Source organism: Cuculus canorus, chromosome 2, assembly GCF_017976375.1.
Source record: "Cuculus canorus isolate bCucCan1 chromosome 2, bCucCan1.pri, whole genome shotgun sequence".
Classification (NCBI taxonomy): Eukaryota; Metazoa; Chordata; class Aves; order Cuculiformes; family Cuculidae; genus Cuculus; species Cuculus canorus.
The window spans coordinates 135,922,569-135,941,698 of NC_071402.1; the positions used below are offsets into that span (position 1 = coordinate 135,922,569).

General features: G+C 38.3%; 1 protein-coding gene across 4 annotated transcripts in view; it reads left to right on the forward strand.

The window, feature by feature from the left end:
- CDK6 (cyclin dependent kinase 6) overlaps window positions 1-18,469 on the forward strand; it is a 141,083-nt gene extending 122,614 nt beyond the window's left edge. For all 4 annotated transcript variants that reach the window (XM_054058084.1, XM_054058086.1, XM_054058088.1 and 1 more), the window contains exons 6-8: window positions 2,913-2,963; window positions 6,864-6,999; window positions 8,823-18,469. In XM_054058084.1, the coding sequence (XP_053914059.1) occupies window positions 2,913-2,963; window positions 6,864-6,999; window positions 8,823-8,969 (334 nt within the window). In that variant the 3' untranslated portion in view covers window positions 8,970-18,469. The remainder of the gene's footprint in view (window positions 1-2,912; window positions 2,964-6,863; window positions 7,000-8,822) is intronic.
- The last annotated feature ends 661 nt before the right edge of the window (window positions 18,470-19,130 follow it).

The following is a 19,130-nucleotide window of genomic DNA, read 5'->3' on the forward strand; positions in this document are numbered from 1 at the left end:
CAAAATCAGACTCTCAGAGTTTAACCAGTCTTACACAGATTATCATCACAGAAAGGAGAAAGTATCCCCAAGCAAGAGCTTCTGGATTTAGCTTGCATAAATAAACCTCAGGGAGTGAGTGGGGGAGTGAGTCAATTGACAGATACTGAGAACAAAGGTGAAATTTTATATTTCTGTGGCTGCTGAGTATGCTCCCAGTGTAGTGGTCCTGGAAGAGCTGATGTCCACCTTTAAGAACAGAATTTAAGACAATTATCAACTTGCGATGAAAGTCTCTATGTGTGCTGGTCTTGTAGTGCTGGCAAGTCATTACTAAAGAGTAACTTCTGCCAATATGTGAGCTGAGATCTTCATACAGCTGCTGATTAAGTGGATCTACTCCCCCCGTCATCTGCCCAATATTCCAATTGAACCTCCCGCCAATATTCATGAGGCAAATTTCATTACATTTGTGGTGCCTAGCCTGGAGTTGGCATTCTGTTGTAGTCATGATGGCAGGATGGATATGACGCTGAAAGATGAATTAATAGCACTTCATTATGATGGAATACCAAAGTATGTTGGAAGGTCACTTTGTGTTGTATAATGACGTATTCAAAAAAATTCAAATTCTCACTTCAGCCTGTAGTGAATCTGAGCAGCAGTGATGGGAAAAACCTCCCTTAAAAGTCCCAAGAATCATACTTGTTTTAGCATGACACTGCCTAAGGTAATTTGAGAACAAGGCTCACTTTGCCAAGCTTTCACATTAACGCAAGGTCTAGCATACATTTTAAAACATTAATTCAGCTTTCCATTTGCATGGATAGGATTATTTGATTGTGTAGACTTTATTAGTTTAAAGGGCCACAGTATGCTGGAGCCAAAACTAAATACTCAGCGTAACCATATGTTGATAATTTTAAGCAGTCATTTAAAAAAATGTCTAAGGTTGTCATATTGTCTGACTTCAGAAGACATGGAGTGTGGCAACAGCCACAAACAATACGAGGGATTGTAGCTACTGACCACTTTGAAAATCAGACTCAAAACTCACAGCAGAAGTAGATGCTTTTTTTTTTTGCAGAAGCAGCACATACTATTATTTATTATTTACTGTTTATTATTTTTTTATTATTTATTGAGAGTGAAAATAAATAAAGCCCTTTATGGACAAATAACAGGCTACCACCTTTTATCTCATCATTTTCAGTCAGATATCACATGGTTTCAAGTGAAACTTGATGAAATTGTTCTCTTAGGGTCCCTGCACAAAGTGGTTTGCAGTATAAGATGACCTGAACAGCAGCAAACATAAAGGAGATAAAATACGTGTTTCATTCATCAGAAATGGTCAGCATGTCTTTCAGTTATGGCTCTGCTCTTTTTCTTGGTGGCACAGATTTCTGCAGAGATTATTTTGTCTACCTGACAGATGTTACAGTGCTGGGGGTTTACTCACTGTATTTGGTGTGGACCCAAAAGGCAGGCAGTGACATGGAGCTCTATTGTCCGTATGAGGGTCAAGATATAAAGTGCCTTTTTTCAGAATTAACTCACCGTTAGCAAAACGAGATCCAGATCCTAACCCTGCTCCTGCATATGGGCAATGAGAGGGGAAGCACTATAGCTGAATATTCCTTGTTCTCCCAGCATCGACGGGAGAGGTATTCTCCTACGAAGAGCAACAGTGAAATGATGTCTTTGGCTATCGCTGCAGTTAAGGGCCTGTATCAGATAGAAGAAAAGGACTATGCAGAAACAGGCAGGAGAACTGAAGATTCTCCATAAAGAAGAGCTGCCAGGGGCAACATGGAAATCTACCTTGTTTGTCACGTCACTAGGTCTTAGTTGAACAGTTCTGGAAACTTTAACTGTACATTTTGAGAGCTGTGCTCAGGTTGGGGGGGGGGGGCAGCCTGGCCGTCAATTGACCCAAGTCAGTATCGCGGTTTGCAGTGTCCCTCAATGGCATTTTTGGGGTGATCTAACAAGTGGTATGCAACATCTGGGGGCTGATCTTCACAGATATCCTCATTCTTGGCTATATCCGTAATAATCTTTCAGCAATCTGTTGTAATGTCTTAGGAGTTCAAACATAAATTTGGATGGTTGATCACACCTTACTGAATTCAACACAGAGATAGCAATACAGCCATACAAATCTGAATTTCCTATTTTACTTAGGCACTATGGAGTGATAGTATTTTATAAAGGATGCGTGAAAGTATTTTAAATTGCACTTCCCAAAGACAAAGTGTGTACCACTCTCTGAAAATAGTTTTAGTTGCTGTTTTTTCTGAAAGCCTTTGGACATTCAGCCTATTAATTTGTTTCTTTCTTAAACATATCTTTATGCAGCAGAAGTATTCCTCTCCTTCAAGGTAAATTCTGTACCGTTTCACACTTCATTCTTTACAGACCTTCATAAATCCATTGTTATTTATTTGACCTCCTAAAATTAGGAGCTCATTTCCAATATACAGGATACAAGAAATTTAATTTTTAATTTATATCCATAATGTTTCATCTCTAATTTTATTATGTTTAAATTAATTGCATGACATTCACTCTGCTTTTGTCTCCCTGAACAGCTGCTTAAGTGTGTTCTTTAGAATAGAGTGAAAACTATTTTGTTAATGATATAATTCATAGGATAGTATTAGTTGAGAGAAAGTTATTTCATTCATGTTAAAGAATGCAATCAATTTTTCTAAAGTAGCTTATTAAAAAATGTCTCATCTGTGCCCTTTTTTATCAGTTTTAGTAGATACTTGAAAGGTACACTCAGACTGGATAAAACTGGAGGCAGAAGAAGTGAGGTCTCAAAAAAACCCACGTTTTTCACCTTATGTTGGCAGCTGTCAATGACAGATGTAAATTCACAGTAGTTAAAGCAAGTCATATCTTAAAATATTTCTTTATTTTTTCAGACCACTTTTCCGTGGAAATTCAGATGTTGATCAGCTAGGAAAAATCTTTGAGTAAGTAATAATTAGTTGCATTATGTCAATATATGTTTAACATTAAAATACTGTGAGATTTCATTGCCATGTTTTTATGCAGTAATGTGACTAGAACAAAGTATTTCTAGAACATATTGCCTACTGCTACTGTATACAACAAGATATTTCCGTGTATTCTGTGTCAGAGGGGGAGGAGGAAACAACATGGAATACAGTTCTGCAGAACTAACAGCCATCACCAGGAAGTTATGACAGGCTTCTGGTTCGAGCTTTTATAAATCTCTTAAACTATTGTGCATGTACCATTCATGCATATTCCTAAACAGTTAGATCCAAGAGATTTTCTTCATGTAAACAAACACAAGGGTTTTATTTTTCAGCAATTTGTGTATTTAAGAAAACAACATTAGACTACTTCAAAAATGTTATTAAACTGAAATCTGTAAGATTATTGCCAACAGCTTCTATGCAGAAAAGATTTCTGTACATAAGAAAATATTTTAGCTACTGTGTAGCCTGTTAAAATTATTAACAGTCCATATTTTGGTTGGGGAGGTAACTGTGAGAACAGAAGGAATATCAGCATTTTAATGTGGTTTTTCAGAGATGAACTAATTGGCTTTATTTTAAAACCATTTTGCAATTCTGGGAGTTTGTGGTTTTCTTCTTTAGCTATTTTGAATTTGTTAAGGAGATGGGGTGGCTCTAAACTCTCTGAGGTAGAATAATTCTCTTCCAAAATATGTTCTTAGTAAAAAACTTCGGAAAAAATAAGTTATTGATGTTACCAATATAAGTAAGATTATATGACTTTTTCTTGTAAAAGCTCTTAAGTGCAAGGAATATTTCTGAATTTGAAAGAATTGTGTGAATTTAAGGTCTGATATACATAGCATATAGTTAGGAAATCAAAGACACATAGGGCTGGTTCACTCTCCAGACAATGAACGACTATTTGCCTCTGCACCTCTGTCTCCCCTTTTCATATGGAGGGGCTGCAGAGATCCAGGGATCTGGATGAAATACGAAATAGATAGGCAAAGAAAGACAAGAAAAGCTGAAACATTATTCTTTTGAAGGTATTCCAAAGAGAAGATAGTAAAAATTCTAGGGAGAAAAGCTATAACAGAACAAATAACGAATTTCTCTGTTTAACTTTTTCCAGTTCTCAAATCATAACAGATCTGTTCCTAAGCATTTTCATTATTTAATATGAGGTCCCTAAATTGCAGGTCTTGATTTCACACATTTGACTTCCCTTTCCTGCATACCATACCAGTGTATGTGACTCACTTGCGTGGTTAATTTGTCATGCGCTGAATAGCTCTTCCTGCTTGATCCAGAAAAATCAGTCCTTAAAGTTCAGTTTTTCTTATTCTGTCAAAGCTGCTCTTTCAGTCCTGCAATGTTCTGCTTCATTGAATCAGGACAGTTTTGATACATACAACATATCTGATTATTAAAAGACATAGATGTGATTATTTTTTTAAGGATTTTGATCCATTTATGACATTTCAGGGGGAAAATAAAAAAGAACTGGACTAAATACATAGCTCCTAGCAGCAGCCTCCAACACAGATCTTTTCATCCCTAGGGGCCAAGATTACCTGCGTAGAAAAGAATTCATCAAGAAGAGAAAATGCCTTCCTAATTTTATGAGAAATTCCTTATTACATATTGACTTAAAAAGAAAGTTTGGGTTTGCTTCTTTGGTGCAGTTACTTACAACAGTTCAAAAGTTTATTTCTTGGGTTTGGAGGCTGGGAACGGGTATGCTAAATAGTGTTTATTTTGTGTTTCCACAGCTGGAGAACCCCCTACAGTTAGGCATAGCTCTTCTTGTAGGAGGATTGTTTCTTTCTACAGTAGTGACTCATTCTCAAGACTAATTTGGTAGTTTCGGGATTTTCGTGCAGTCTGGACTGATTCACTCTTTCAGATAATGGGGCTGTGGTCTGTGTTTTATGTGTGCATTCTGACTTGCATCAGGTAAAATTCCACCACTTTTGAGGGTAAATCCCTCGGAGGTGGCCCAAAACAATTTCCTGCTTTTCCAGGACACTGTTAGTGTGGGGGATATCCTTATAGATTTCAGGCTAAATGCTGCAGACTTGTCTCCCATTGTCATCAATGGGAGTGGAAAGTACTCGGCATTTCTCAAGACCAGGCCTGAACCTTTGGCAGGAGGTGAAACTCATCCGAGATACTCCCAAACTTAGTCACTGAACGGCAGTGCTACCAGACCAGAGTGAGGGCATCTACTCAGACACTCATTGTTAAGAGTTTTAAGTACTACGTGAGTGTGTAACTAAAAATATCTCTTTCCCACTCTCGGTCTTGTCCACCCTACCTGACAGGCTGCCTTCTTGTTTCTTTTTGTTAGCTTTGCCTGTGCCTGTGCTTATTCTGCCCTGTTCGTGCTCTCTCATGCAAATGTTAAAAAACTTGGGAGTAACAAAACACAATTGAATGGCAGGTTAAGCTTCATTGTTACTTAAAATATTTAACTACCCCATCTTCCTAGGTGCTGTTTGTGTTATATTTAATGTGGGTCCAGGTCTTCAAACAGGTCATCACATGGCTTTAACCACAGTGGGCAAGGAAGTTGCCCCATAGCCCCACCGTAACTGTGGTGATGAAAGTCAAATTCAATTTTTCATACAGATTTAACTTGTAATTTCCCAAGAGCTATGATAGCTTCTGATGTAGTAAAGTTAATCTGTCCTGAGATTTTGATTGTTTTGGCCTTCTAGCCATGCTGTTGCTTTGAGGACATGTTAATATTAAGAGGTACTTTTGGTCAGCCAAATTACGTTCTAAAATCCTTGTAGGCAGCCATGGAGTAATTCCTCTAAGTTCACTGAGGCATCCTATGATTTACATCGAAGTGTTTGGCCCGAGGCCTCCCCTAGTGTTAGTGCCAACCTCAGTAAGAAGGTCAATGCTGCTCCCTAGTGGCACTGGGCTCCGTGTGGACCCAAGCATTCACTGACGGTTTTTCATGTTCCTTCTTGTCTTACCCTGTCAGCGTTTCCATTAAAAATCTCAATTTTATTGGCTATAAAAAATTATCTTCCCTGAAACCTGACAAGTACTGTATGGCGTTTTCCAGGATTTCCATCAGAAACTGGTATTTCAACCCCATAAATATTAACATCAGACTAAAACATGAAATGTATGAGACATGATCCAGTGTTGGATGTTTATCTACTATTTCACTCATTTGTGTTATAAACCTCAACGTGATTATCTCATAGGAATAAATATCTTCTAGGAATTAAAGAATAAAGAAATAAGTTATTAAAAGAAATTAAAATATTTGACTAAAGGGTAAAGAAAAAATAAACAACAACTGAAAGTAAAAACATAAAAACACTCAAGTCCTATGTTGCTGCTGAACTGAGACTTTAAAACCTGTATTGTGAAGCAAATAAATTGTTTAAGTTTGGGCAACAATTGCTGCACATAGCTTTGAAGCATTTTGAAACATCCCTTTTATTGCCTTACCCTCATCTTGACCCATGCTCTTCTCTCAGTCCCTATTCTTGTGAATAAAGATTCTTGCATGCAATTCCCCTTTGAAACTTGCTGCTTTTAATCATCCTGGAGTGACATATGTTACACCATCCAGTCAAGAGCTGAGCAACTTTCTTCCAAAGCACTTAGCCCTTTTGCAACAAAAAGACTCAGAAAATTGAGACCTAGGCCAGAAAATCGTGCTGGCCACAAAACGTTTTCTACCAAGCACACTGAAAACCTGCACTCATCACCCTCTATTCACAGAGATCAGTGCTCTGCTGTACAATTAATCTCATCTAAACAAAAACACTTACTCGTAAAGTAAACTGCTACTCAGTATAATCAATATAAAGGGGAGACTGAATGTTCAGACCTAACATTATATTTTTCCCTGCACAGTGTAATTGGACTCCCAGAAGAAGAAGACTGGCCTAATGATGTTGCTCTTCCAAGAAATGCTTTCACTTCCAGACCCGCACAACCTGTTGAAAAATTTGTACCAGATATTGATGAACTCGGCAAAGACCTGCTTCTTGTGAGTTTCTACTTGTTGTTCTCCAAGCTGCATGACTGATGGTTCCCACTGTGCATGCAACATTCCAAGGAACATTTGTGTTTCCATTTAATGGAGTTAGTAAAGGAAAGCTCAAAAGTAGGTAGACAAATTCATCTAAATCAGTGAGACATCAGCACAAAGACACCACCTTTGGTCAAGAGGGGTCAGAGCTGAGAAAAGTTAGAGACCAGGAAACTACCTATTTGATCTGGCTTTAGATCTTATCCTTATGACTGACTACTGTTCTGCCACTGATTCAGCCTTTGTTATAGTATAAGCCTGACATGAGTACAAAAACTGATCTGCAGTTCTTCATAGTATAGCAGAGCCAGTATAAAGCAGAAAATACTCTGTCAAGGCAGATTACATCTGTTTGCCTTCTACTGAATGCTGAAATCTTGAGATTTGGAGTTCATCAATTGTTGCCTCTTACAAATGGCAGGATTAAAGAGAAGAAAACAAATTGCAATGGTACAACTAGTAACACTGAATTAAATTAAATTAAGTTATTTTCATCATTTTTATAGGTATGTTATAAATGCCAGCCCTGAAGTTCAGTCTTGAAATGGAATATAGCGAATAGCCTTGACTCAGTTTGCTTTTTCCCATGCTAGTTGAAATCTACCTAAATTTGTTCTCTGGAAGTCTTTAAAGAATCTTAGTTCTCATGGGTAGAGTGGTAGAGTGGGCTCAGTGCAACTCTTGAAAGACTTGCTGTATCCTTTCAGGAACTATCTTTAGCCAAAGTTACCTCTACAGAACAGCAAATTGTCCTCTTGACTGCAGCGCCCAGCTGCAGTGAGCTGGACTATATCTGGACACTTGAAATGACAGGGAAGACACGCATCTGTTGTGCTTGCTGGCAGCCTGGAAATGGAAGGTAGACATGGGTCAAGAATTAGATTTTGGGAACAATAAGGAGTGAAATATAGCAGAGAGCTCAGAGTGAGGCAAGATGGGAGAAAGGAAGAAGGGAAATATCTATGCTTAGAAGGTGAGGTGGGAAGGAAAGCTGTTCCTGTTGGGCAAAAGATGACAACTAGGAGCCACATATGAAAGGGGAGAGTAGAACTCGAAGCCACTGAATTAAATTTCGGAAGATAATTATAGAAATTCTGATACAAGAAAAAAGAGTAAGAGTAGAAAGTGGTTAGACAAGGGACTTTGGAGGTGGGACTTTTTGGAGGAAAATTAAGGAAAAGAGAAGAAAAAGGTATAAAATGCAAGTCTGTGGGAGAGATTTCTGGGTGGCTGGACGTAGGCTCCAATAAGCATCTGGAAAGAAGGGAAGCAAAGTACAACTAGGAAGAAGTGTGAGAAACTAAATACAAAACATGAGCATACGAAAGCTATAAAGTGAAAGAGCCAACACCTATGCTGAGCCTAGGAATTAACATATACCTTATGCTGCCATCCATGTTTGTCTAACCTCAAAAGAAGAGCGCATTGAACACTGACGGGATTCACAAGTTGTTCATGAGTAATTGCTCCCCGCAGTCTGTGAAACAGATTTCCTGTGCATATGAATTCAAGAAAATCTGAATTCTGGGATTTCTAACTGTGAATACCTGAGTTTCCTAGCTTGTTATTTTCAGTTAGCTTTGGGGATGCCAAATTCATATACTATGACTCCACTCCTTGTTTTAATATGGATGGTCATCTTACTGTGCAGCACTAGCTGAGACCCTGTTGTATCTCACACTGTTTGTAACTTAAAGGTGGCATGCATTAATGTGTATATGCAATGTTAGCACTATTAACTGTACATTTTAGTTAAAACCAACTTCTTTTCATACTTACAGAAATGCTTAGCGTTCAATCCTGCCAAGAGAATATCTGCCTATGTTGCCCTCTCTCACCCATATTTCCATGATCTGGAGAAATGCAAGGAGAATCTGGACTCTCACATGTCATCCAGCCAAAACTCCAGTGAGGTGAATGCATCATAGTGCTGACTGAAGATGAACCACAAATGAACAAGACATGTAGCTGACAAGGCCATTGTCCCATACAAACCACATAGCTGTTCTAGCGAAGATCATTATTTGGAGGTTTTACGCACTTATCTTTTATTTTGGGATTGTGATGAGCTTATCCAAGGAAACCAATCTAGTTTACTTTCATCAGAGCAACGCAAGGGGGAGGGCTTTGACCTGCTCCCTTTGCAGCTTTATGTTTGTTTTGGCTTTGTTTTGTGTATCTACCTGGGAAAGCTCCAGATGAAGAGAAGCTGCTGACCGGTTTTGCTGCCATTTTATCCTTTTAGTATTGAATGCTGCCAGTGTGAAGTAGAATGGTCGAGTCATTGCCAAAACATGATGCAATCTTTCTCTCTCTAGCTGCTGAAGCATGATTTGGTACTTTTTTTATTATAATTATTATTATGTGATCTCTTACAGTGATGTTTAAAGAATGGTATTGAAATATCAGAACTCTGCAACCTGCAGTTAATATCAGAACTCTGCAACCTGCAGTTAACTGATACATTCATTAATACATCCACCTACTGTTGATTCATAGCATACATGCAAGTGCTTCTCCACTTGAAAACCTGGATGGATTATTTTATAATTTCATTGCTCGATAAAAATAGCAGAGATGATGGTGATTATAACAAATGTCTCAACTTTTAGGGTTTTTTTATACACAAACGAGTTATAATCTAGCTATGTTTGTGTGCGTGATGCAAAAAAACCAAGTTTTAAAAACCTTCCAGAGTGTTATTCTTAAAGACTTTTTTGGTTTTCTGATGGCCAGTTTGTGTTGGAGCCCAGGCACATTCTAGCCTATCATCTAACCCATGATTCTCCCCTGGAAACAGCTGCAAGCAGATTTTCTTTTTCTCATTTCAAATTTTCTTATATAGCTCAAAGACATAAGCAGAGCCAATGAAAATCAATACAGATTTTCACCTTCAACCTCTTCTGATTACCAGCCAAAAAGGAAAATAAAAAACACATTTCCGGTTCAGAAGCAGAGAATCCTATGCCTGTAATAAGCACAGACATGTACTTGTGCTGAATTGTATGCTGTGTACTGTGCTGCCTTACCTACAACATGCCCCCCATGGATCACAAGTGCATGAACATTACTGTCACAATAATCCCTCAGATGTCATTTTTCAGCAGACTTGTTCTCTATGCAGAAATGCATGAGCTTCTCTCCTAAACCACCATGTGGGTATGCTGGCACATGCTTATCCTCTATGTGCCATTATTGAATGTCAAAATAACTAAGCAATTCACATGCCTTTATAGCACAGTTCTTTTAAATATTACGTTAGATTTTTATATTTAGTATTTTTACCTTAACTAAAATATATTTTCAGTATTTTACAAAGAAGCGTTTATTTTTTTAATACTGTACTAGGGAAAAAGAAGAAATATTTTAAATCCATAAAAGCTGTTCCCTAGCATGACTTTAGTGCATTTACCTGAATATGACTTGGGGGAAAATATTGGTCCAGCGAGTTAACCTTTACCACACAACCATGAATATACACTATTGAACTACAATTGTTGATAAGTGAGGCAGCTAGCTTTGCTTTCTCCTGTGATAATGTCTTAGGCTTCTCTCTTCCTATCTCTATTTCAACTTGTCTAGCTAGTGAGCCAGCATTATATCCTCATTCATAGCATGCTTGGCAGAGCAGGTCCTTATCAGTGAGTTAAGCAATATCATATTTCCAGCTGTGGAATGGGAACGTGTAGCCAACTCCCTGGCAGGTTTCTCAGTCCTGTGATAGACTGGCTGTTGTGGTGAAGTTCACTGTTAACTTCATTTTAGTTATCTGCACTGTCTGGGGTGTGGTCAATTGCAAGGATAGTGAGTGGTTCTTATCTGTCTCTTGGATAAATCATTTCATTACTGTTAGACACACAACTATGTGGCATATGGTTAAATTAGGTCTGTTTTAAATAAGCCAGATTTTAAAAGGACCACTTGCACACAGGCATGCAGTGGCCTGTGCTTTTCTTCATGCCCAGAATGATGCCTATGCAAAACCTACCAGCATGAACAGGCAAGTTGCAAATTGGCAAGAGGCGTCAGCACGCAGAGGTACTACAGCTGCATAACACAAGAATTTTGGAAGCTCTACAAGCAGCAAGCTGAAGGCCAGGGAGTGGTCATGGCAGCTAACCCTCTAATCTTGGCCTTGCCTCTGTCATTCTCTCTATTCCTGCATCCAAAGGGAACTGCTGTTGTCCCAGGCCTGATCCTCCATGGGTCATTGGACCTGGTGGGAATAGGTTTTAACGTTCACAGAAAAGGATGGACATTTTTAAACACTAATTAGAACAACAAACAAAGCCAAAATTCAGGAGATTCTTGTGACAGTAACAAAAAAGAAAAATTTTCTACAAAGTTTAGCACTTTTTAAGACATTCTACATTTTACCCAGCACCAAGCCATCATACATACTTTATCAGAGCATTCTAGCTGATAGGGCTTTCCAGCAGCTGTCAGAGCTCTCCAACAACTAACATAGGATCAAAATATAGGGGAAGAGGGTGTATTTTCAAATTAGGTTCAAAACTCTCAGACGGAGATGTGCATCTGTTCCACGTTAGAAGAGCTTGTTGTATTAAGCTTAGCAAAGCAAAGGCTAGAAGAGAATGTGGTTGCTTATTGTAGTGTAGTAAAACAATGAGGAAGGAAGAGAACGCTTTAAGCAAATGGTTAGTGTTGGCCCAAAAAGTAATGACAATATGAAAATCACAAGGAAGTTAACTACTGGAGCAGTATTTCCCAATCAGTAGTATCAGAAGAAGCGCTCAAAGAGCAGTAAAGCAGAGTCTGGCTTATGGATTCAGAAGCTTCTGAAATGGCTTCTGCAACGTGGTGCTGTATGTTGCCTAATACAGGATCAGGTTATAAATGGGATTATTCAGGAGAACAGCTTGAGAAGGGCTGCATTAATGGTCACATTCTGGAATACCCTTCCAGTGAGAATGGCAGGAATAAAAAAAAGAAATCCAGGTTCTGTCTTGGCAGGGTTAGGGGAAAGATTTGTCTGATGAGGTCCTTGTGGTGGCAAAGGCCTAGACTCAAAGGACCAACAGCTTCTCAAATGATCTTTCCAAGATCTCTTTAGGAAGAAATTCCATTTGACATGCTATAGGTTTACTCTTATTTCAGTCTTCCCTGCCAAACCATGGGGTTTCACTTACGCTAGTAAAGTGAGAAAGCCTGTTCTCTGGCTGGGCAGTGTGCTGGCAGTGGCTGAAATCGTGTCAGGCATCATGCTTATAATTAGACAGTACAGACAGCTGTGGGACTGTGCTCGAGCCCATGCCCTTCCTCTTTCTGTTTTACTGGCATAGCTCTAGTATAAGAGTACCATTACTCATTACTGCCATATGTTTAGGATGTAGGTAAATGTGAAAAAGAAATTGCTCCTTGATGCGCATGTTCCAGACTGTGATGAAAAATCTTCATGCACACTTTAAATAAGACTTCAGAGTGGAATTTTTCTTAGCTATAACTATGCCTCTATGTGTTCTACAGGAGCAGTTCAACAGCAGCTAAAAAACACTGACTAACAAAAAATATATTAAATGTAAGTATAGATATTTAGTTCCTAAAGCACCCACAACCAGGCACTGTGCTCTTCTCAGCTAAAAACAGGGTGTTCTAAGTAATGGAAGGAGCAATTTCTGTCTCCCACCAATCTTATTTTTAAATCACTACTACATAGTTCTGCAGGAAAAGCAGACCCAATAGCCAAGGGAAAGAAAATCACCAAAGCCAACCAATGAAGTGCGAGGTGCTGAACCATAGTGATACATCTGGAGCAGCCCTTTTCTCTCTTCACCCTGTCTCCATGCTCACTCTGGCTCTCCAGTTCTTCTCCTTCAGCTCCCTTATGGAAACAGGTTTCACTGATGCTCACAGGTGCTATTTCCAACAAGTTTCTTCCAAGTTTTCAATAGCTACACAGTGACAATGTCCCCATGTCCTACTGTTGCTTCTTTTAGTCCATGATTAAAAAAGAATCCCTTTGTGTACTTCCTTCCTTACCCTTAGTTTTGCATACACCTGTGTTGCCTTGTGTGTGTCAAGTAAAATTCTAAAAATAGAGTTTCTGCAAGTAGGGTTTGTGCATATTTCTGTGTAGGCTGTGCCCACACTCCAGTTTTTTTCAGCCTATTAGTCCACAGTGGTAATCATTAGAGTACCTTTCTCTGTGGTTTCTGTCCTAAAACACACCAAAAAATGAGGATGTCATGTCTGGAAAATATTGAAATTTGGTGCTATGTGTACAGAGCCTTTTACATGAAAGGAATCAGTAATTTGTAGCATTTGAGCATCTTCTGTGTGGGGGATGATATCCAGCATTGTAACTCTTGTATGGTTTTTACATTCAATGGTTGTTTTGGTGAATAAGACAAAAATACTGTGCCATGCTACTTTTCACAGGTTCACTCACTGTCTTTGAGAAGTATGTTTTATTATATATATAATTCTCTCTGCTGTTAGATATTAGGGCAACTTTAATGTGGAAAATAAAGAGAAAACATGGTGTTTTAGTCTTTCAGACAACAAACTTGGAGCACTTACCTGACTCACAACTGAAAACGCATCAGTTGTCAAATATGTATATGAATCGTAAACCACAAAGTTTAGTTTAAAAGGCCATATAAATTAATTATGTTCCATGTATAAGAAACAGTTCAATAATGAGGAAGTTTATTCTAAGAACTCTGTTTTATAGAACCACTTTGCTAGTATTTTTTATATACAGTAGTTTCAGGAATAGATTGATTTTTATATAGAATGTGAATTAGAAGATACTAGGCTATGAGAGTGCTTTTGTTGTGTTGTGCTTGAAGCTTGACTCAATTACAAGCTTAGGAACATAACATATTTATTTTATTACTACAAAACTGCTTATAAATATCAAAACCTTTCTTGAATGTTAACAGGATTTCTCACTTCTCTTAATGTGCAAGTGATTTTCTTGAAACTAGTGTATTAGGAAAAACATTTCTCCAAACTGCAGTTGTGCAGGAAAATTTAAGAAATATATTTCTGCTTTCACAGAGAATAATAAGATGCTATATTGTGAAATCTTCAGTAACTGACTGGTAATAAGCTATCACTTTTACTTCTTTTTGATTAGTAAGTATTGGAGTATTCAGATCACTTTCCATGAAGAAAATATTCAGAAAAGTAAATGGGATTTTATATGTTTAACCTTCCAAGTTTCATTTTCATACCCAGTTTTTTTAGTGCAAGTACAGTTCAGGTGTGCAAAATCACGACTACAATTTTAACAGTTTAATAGGCTGTACAACTCAAATAGGAGTTTTATTTGTAAGCTATTTATTTTATTATATCTCTTTGTTTTGCCAATTGTTAGATAAAGGCTGTAATATAATTCTGGTCTCTGGACCGGACTCTGTAATCATCAAATCCCAGTAATTTATGTAAAACAATAATAAGCTTTCTTACCAATTTAAACTACCTAGGCCATTACATGAAGAAAGATCTGGGCATATGAACTGACAAGTATACTTCTGCTACATTTCTTCCCTTTAGTTTGAAGCTTAGCTAGTATTGCATACTGATATGCAATATATACACAATACAAGGACCAAAAAAACCCACTTAGTAGTAGTAGTGTGTGCAGATAATACAAAAAAAATGGCTCATTAGATTCTTGCAGAAACCAGCTAAAAGTCATTCTATTAGCTATAATGCTCAAAATTTTGAAACTAATCCAATGTTCTATTAAAAAATAGTCTTGAGAACTTAGGTCTATGTTTTTAATTCAGGTAGTGATGGGCACCCAAACAGAACTGAATCAAATAGGGCCTTCTCAAAATTGATTCTGGAAGGCCAAGTAGATACCATGAGTTCTTTATGTGTCCAGCAGGAGCTGAAATTAGCCAGCACCATGCTTAGATGAGCCTTCTGCTTTCTGAGTAGAAAAGCCCAAGGTTGCTCTGAGTAAAGTTAGTGGAAAATTTGCTTAGACCTAAAGTCCTTTGAGAGCTTCTGCGATATTCAGACTTCCAGCTTCCTTTGAAAGACTGTGCAAAACAGCTAAGATAAAACTCCCTAACCATATGGGATTTTTTCCTTCTGATTAAATATTTTATCTGTCTTAGAATATATTGGCGGGCTTCATCCAGCCCAATATCAATGAGACTTTTGCATGGCTGGAGAAAAGAACAGATTCTGCTATTGATATTTTGATATTTTGATACTGGGTGATTGTGGTAGGGTAGAATTTTTTTGTTTCCAAAAAAGATCAGACAAAAGATATTGCCTTCTCTTTTTAAAAAAAAAACAACTGACACTTAGTGAAGATTAAAAATGAGATTTTAAGGAACTGTTGGGAAAATACTGTTGGGATAAAGGAAAAGGAGCATATTTATAACATGAAAAATGTAAATATAAACAATGTGTATTAAATATGCATTGAAACTGATACTTTTCACTGACCTTGCAAAGCTGATAAGAGTTTTATGGAAAAATCCAAGTATGAACTTATTGTAACTACCATTTTAATGTCCATTTGCACTAAAGTAACCTATACTTTTTGACTGAAAGGAGAAGGGAAAATAGGTAATGTTTAACTTGTGGTTTACTTCGGTGATGTCAACCTGGATGTGCTGTAAAGCTCTCAAGCCGCTGTCCGTTTTTGAGCAAGCTCAATTTGCATCCACACTATTTAGCTTTCTGCACCTTAAGCCCATCCACATGCCAGAAAAAAACCACATTTTTCTAGTGCTTACATGGCTACTTGCTCCCATTGACATGCTTATGTTAAACTCTGCCAAAGAGCACTGTCTCTGCCACTGAATGGAAAATGAATTTTCAGACTGCCAGCTTCCTTCGTGCAATCACTCCTAGAGTTTGTAATTAAGTTTCTACAATATGCAGCCTTTTCTCTTGGTCTATGTTTCATACCTATGTCGTGTTATGCAAAACCTCAGCTTTTTTAAAAGAAAAAAACAGTTCTTGAATGTTAGGATCTATTTTGAGTAGCGACATGAGGGAGGAAATTTGTGAAATGCTGCAAAGATAGGAAAAATGGGCAGAGATTAGGAGGGTTTGGGAGGGACAATTTTGGGAAGTGGATTTAAATAAGTGGAAAACGTTAGGTAGAAGTGTAGGGGGAAGACCTTTTTTCCATGTTTTGTTTTCTCTTCTTATTCACTTTCATAAGCATGAGATGATAAAGCAAGACCCTTGCAGAGAATTTTAGTTCCAGATACTCATTATGCCAAATCAAGTCACGAGTCGCAGTGCAGTTATTCAGCATAGCAACAGCTCTATATTTTAAATCAGATTTTGCAGAAGCTAGAGATTTTTCTCTGTAGATATTAAAAAAAAAAGGTCCTATGAGACAGCTTGAGAGCAAATTAAGCTATCCGTACAGACACTGCCTGTAGTTTAGCTGCAGACATGGAGAATGTACAGCTCTAGTGCAGGACAGCCGCTAACTGTGTCCATTAGTGTGCAATACCATTGTGCATTGCGAGCTGACACCTGCCACAAACTAAAAATCTTTTGCCACTCCAAAATAGCGTGGTTGTGAGCACTTGGATTTTGATAAAATTTTTCACTTGCAAGACTGACTGGATCAGTCCAAGTGGTTCAGCATCTTACAGGAGCAAGTCTGAGACCCCAACAAGTCTGTCCAACAGCCAGTGTAAGCAATACTGCAGAACTATCTGCTGTGGCAAAAAAGTCTTTCAGTAGGTTGTACAGCAGGAATGGAGCTCTCTGAGCTACTGTGCAACCTGAGAGCTACCATTAACTATTGCTGTGCAACCTCCAAAAATACAAAATGTGAGGCCTGTGTAGCATTTTGTTGTGTTTAGTCCATTTGTGGGAGTGGCTGGGTAAGTGTTGGCACAGAGCAGCTAATTTTGGTTCTTCCATTAACTGTGAGCAACAAGGCTTGGTGCAGGGACAAATTTCACAGTTCCAGGGATGGGAAACCTTTAATTCTACACAGTAGTTTTCTGGCATTTGTTAAATATGTATAGTGATAGATCACTTGGCCACTCTCACTATCCTTTCCTTATCCCAGATCATTCTACTGAGACACTGAAAGAAGCCCTGGGGAGTCTGCTCCTCAACAGTCTTTCAGCACCCTGCTTCCTCTTACTGCAGTGACACTTCCATAACGTGTCACTTTTACCTACCCTGCTGATGCTTCCAAAGCTGTGAGCTAAATTACTGCCTTGTAATTCTACAACCCCTCGGTCTGCAGGCAGCCAATGACTTGTACTGTAGTTTTTCCTTGCTTCTCATTCTACTACAGTAGAAGATGGCAAAGTGTGTGCTACTGTTACACTCATTTGTTCAAGCAAAGAGATGAGCTAGAATATATGATATTAAACATACTGTGTTTGACCAGCCAAGATTTTTGATTCAGAAGATTATTTACTATGTATAGAAGATCACTGGACAGCCATCTGTGATGTACATGTTTACAAGAGCAGCCAATGATGCTTCAGTTATACAGAAGTTTGTAACAGATAAAAACAAGACCAGCAATGCCAGCATCCTACTGTTTAGTCCCCTTCCCTTCCCCTTCCTCGAGATCACTATTCCCAGGGAGAGGTTTCCTCCCAGCATAACGCAGAGCAACTACAAAACAGTTCCTTACATCAAGGTCCCCAACTCTCAAGATGAGTTGGATGCCTGCAAGCAATCAAGTTCATTCATTTGCTTTTTGCTATGGCAGTTTGAAGTACAGAGCCCTGCCACAAGTAGGCACAGACAGACTTTAACCCCCATATATTCTCCCAAGGAAAATTCTTTCCAGGATCTGGAGGGGACAGTGTGTTTACTGTTTCTATAACAGTTGACTTTTTTTTGCATTTCAAACAGCAATGCTGTAAGAACTCCCCTAAGAAAAAACTCTCTACACAAAAAGAATGACTGTGAATTCTGGACATGCTGTGGGAAAAGACAAAGTGGTTTATTCCTGATGAATGCTGACCTATCTCAAACAATCATCCTTCATCAGTGATCAAAAAAACAAACCAAAATGGGTTCAAAATATAGCCTGCATCTGCAGAGTGCCAGTTAAATAAGAAGTGCTTCTCAGTCTTTTTCTAGCAAGACCCCAAATCCATCATGATTTCCTGCAGGGACTTTATCTTGGAGTCTTTTGTGTCAAAGGTGGCTGTAACCATGATTTGCAACTACAACAACAACTACATCAGAAATCAGATGCTGGCGAGGAGTTTGTGGATGTGAGGCTGTACAAGGTGGCTTCAATGAGCTCAGTATGAATGTGCTTGTCTGAAAGTATTGATTGCCGTGCACATTTTGAGCTGAAGTTACCTATCATAATATGAGAGAAGGCTTGCAGAGTCACAAGATGAGAGGCTGAAGGAACTGCGAAGATTGATCCATCTTTTCCTTTTTCTCCCTAGATGTCTAGCAGCCCACTGGTTTTCCAGCCTTCTTTTGTTTTGATTTGTTTTGGTTTATCTCTGCCCCCACCATTCTCCTTCCTAATGTGCATAGTAAGTTTAATAGAAAAATATTACTGTTGTTTACCAGCTTAAAACCAGAGCAGGCCAGCACTGTCTAACCATTTTATAACTGGTGGTCAATATTAAATGAATCATTGGTCTCTGTTTAGATTCCAACAAAGAAAAAATTCAATATCCATGGCACCTTCCTTGCATTCTGCACTGTTAAATAACCTTGCTGTCATTCTCTGCAGTGTTCAAAATCTCTTTTCCCGGAGACTGAATCTCCCTCCTACAGCCTGTTTAAGTCACAGCAATGTGGGCACAAGAAGTTTACATTATGGCAGTCGGTTTTGGTAAGGAATGAGAACCAGTTCCAATTGAAACGTGGCCTGAAAGAGTCTTGAGGACTGTAAGTCAGGCACCTTTCACAGGCAAGGCAGTCACTTCTGTTAAAGTGAGAAACACATTTTAAAATACTCAAGATAGAGGAAAATATAAAGATGTCTGCTTTTTTTCTGATGGAGTCTTTTTTCTACACAAGGCGGTATTTTGGCACTGAAACCAAGCCCACAGACACCCATTTAATTTCTTTGTAAATTTTTTTCAGGCATTCAGATTAATGTATTTATGGTCCGTTTCATTCCAATTCATTTAAGTAGT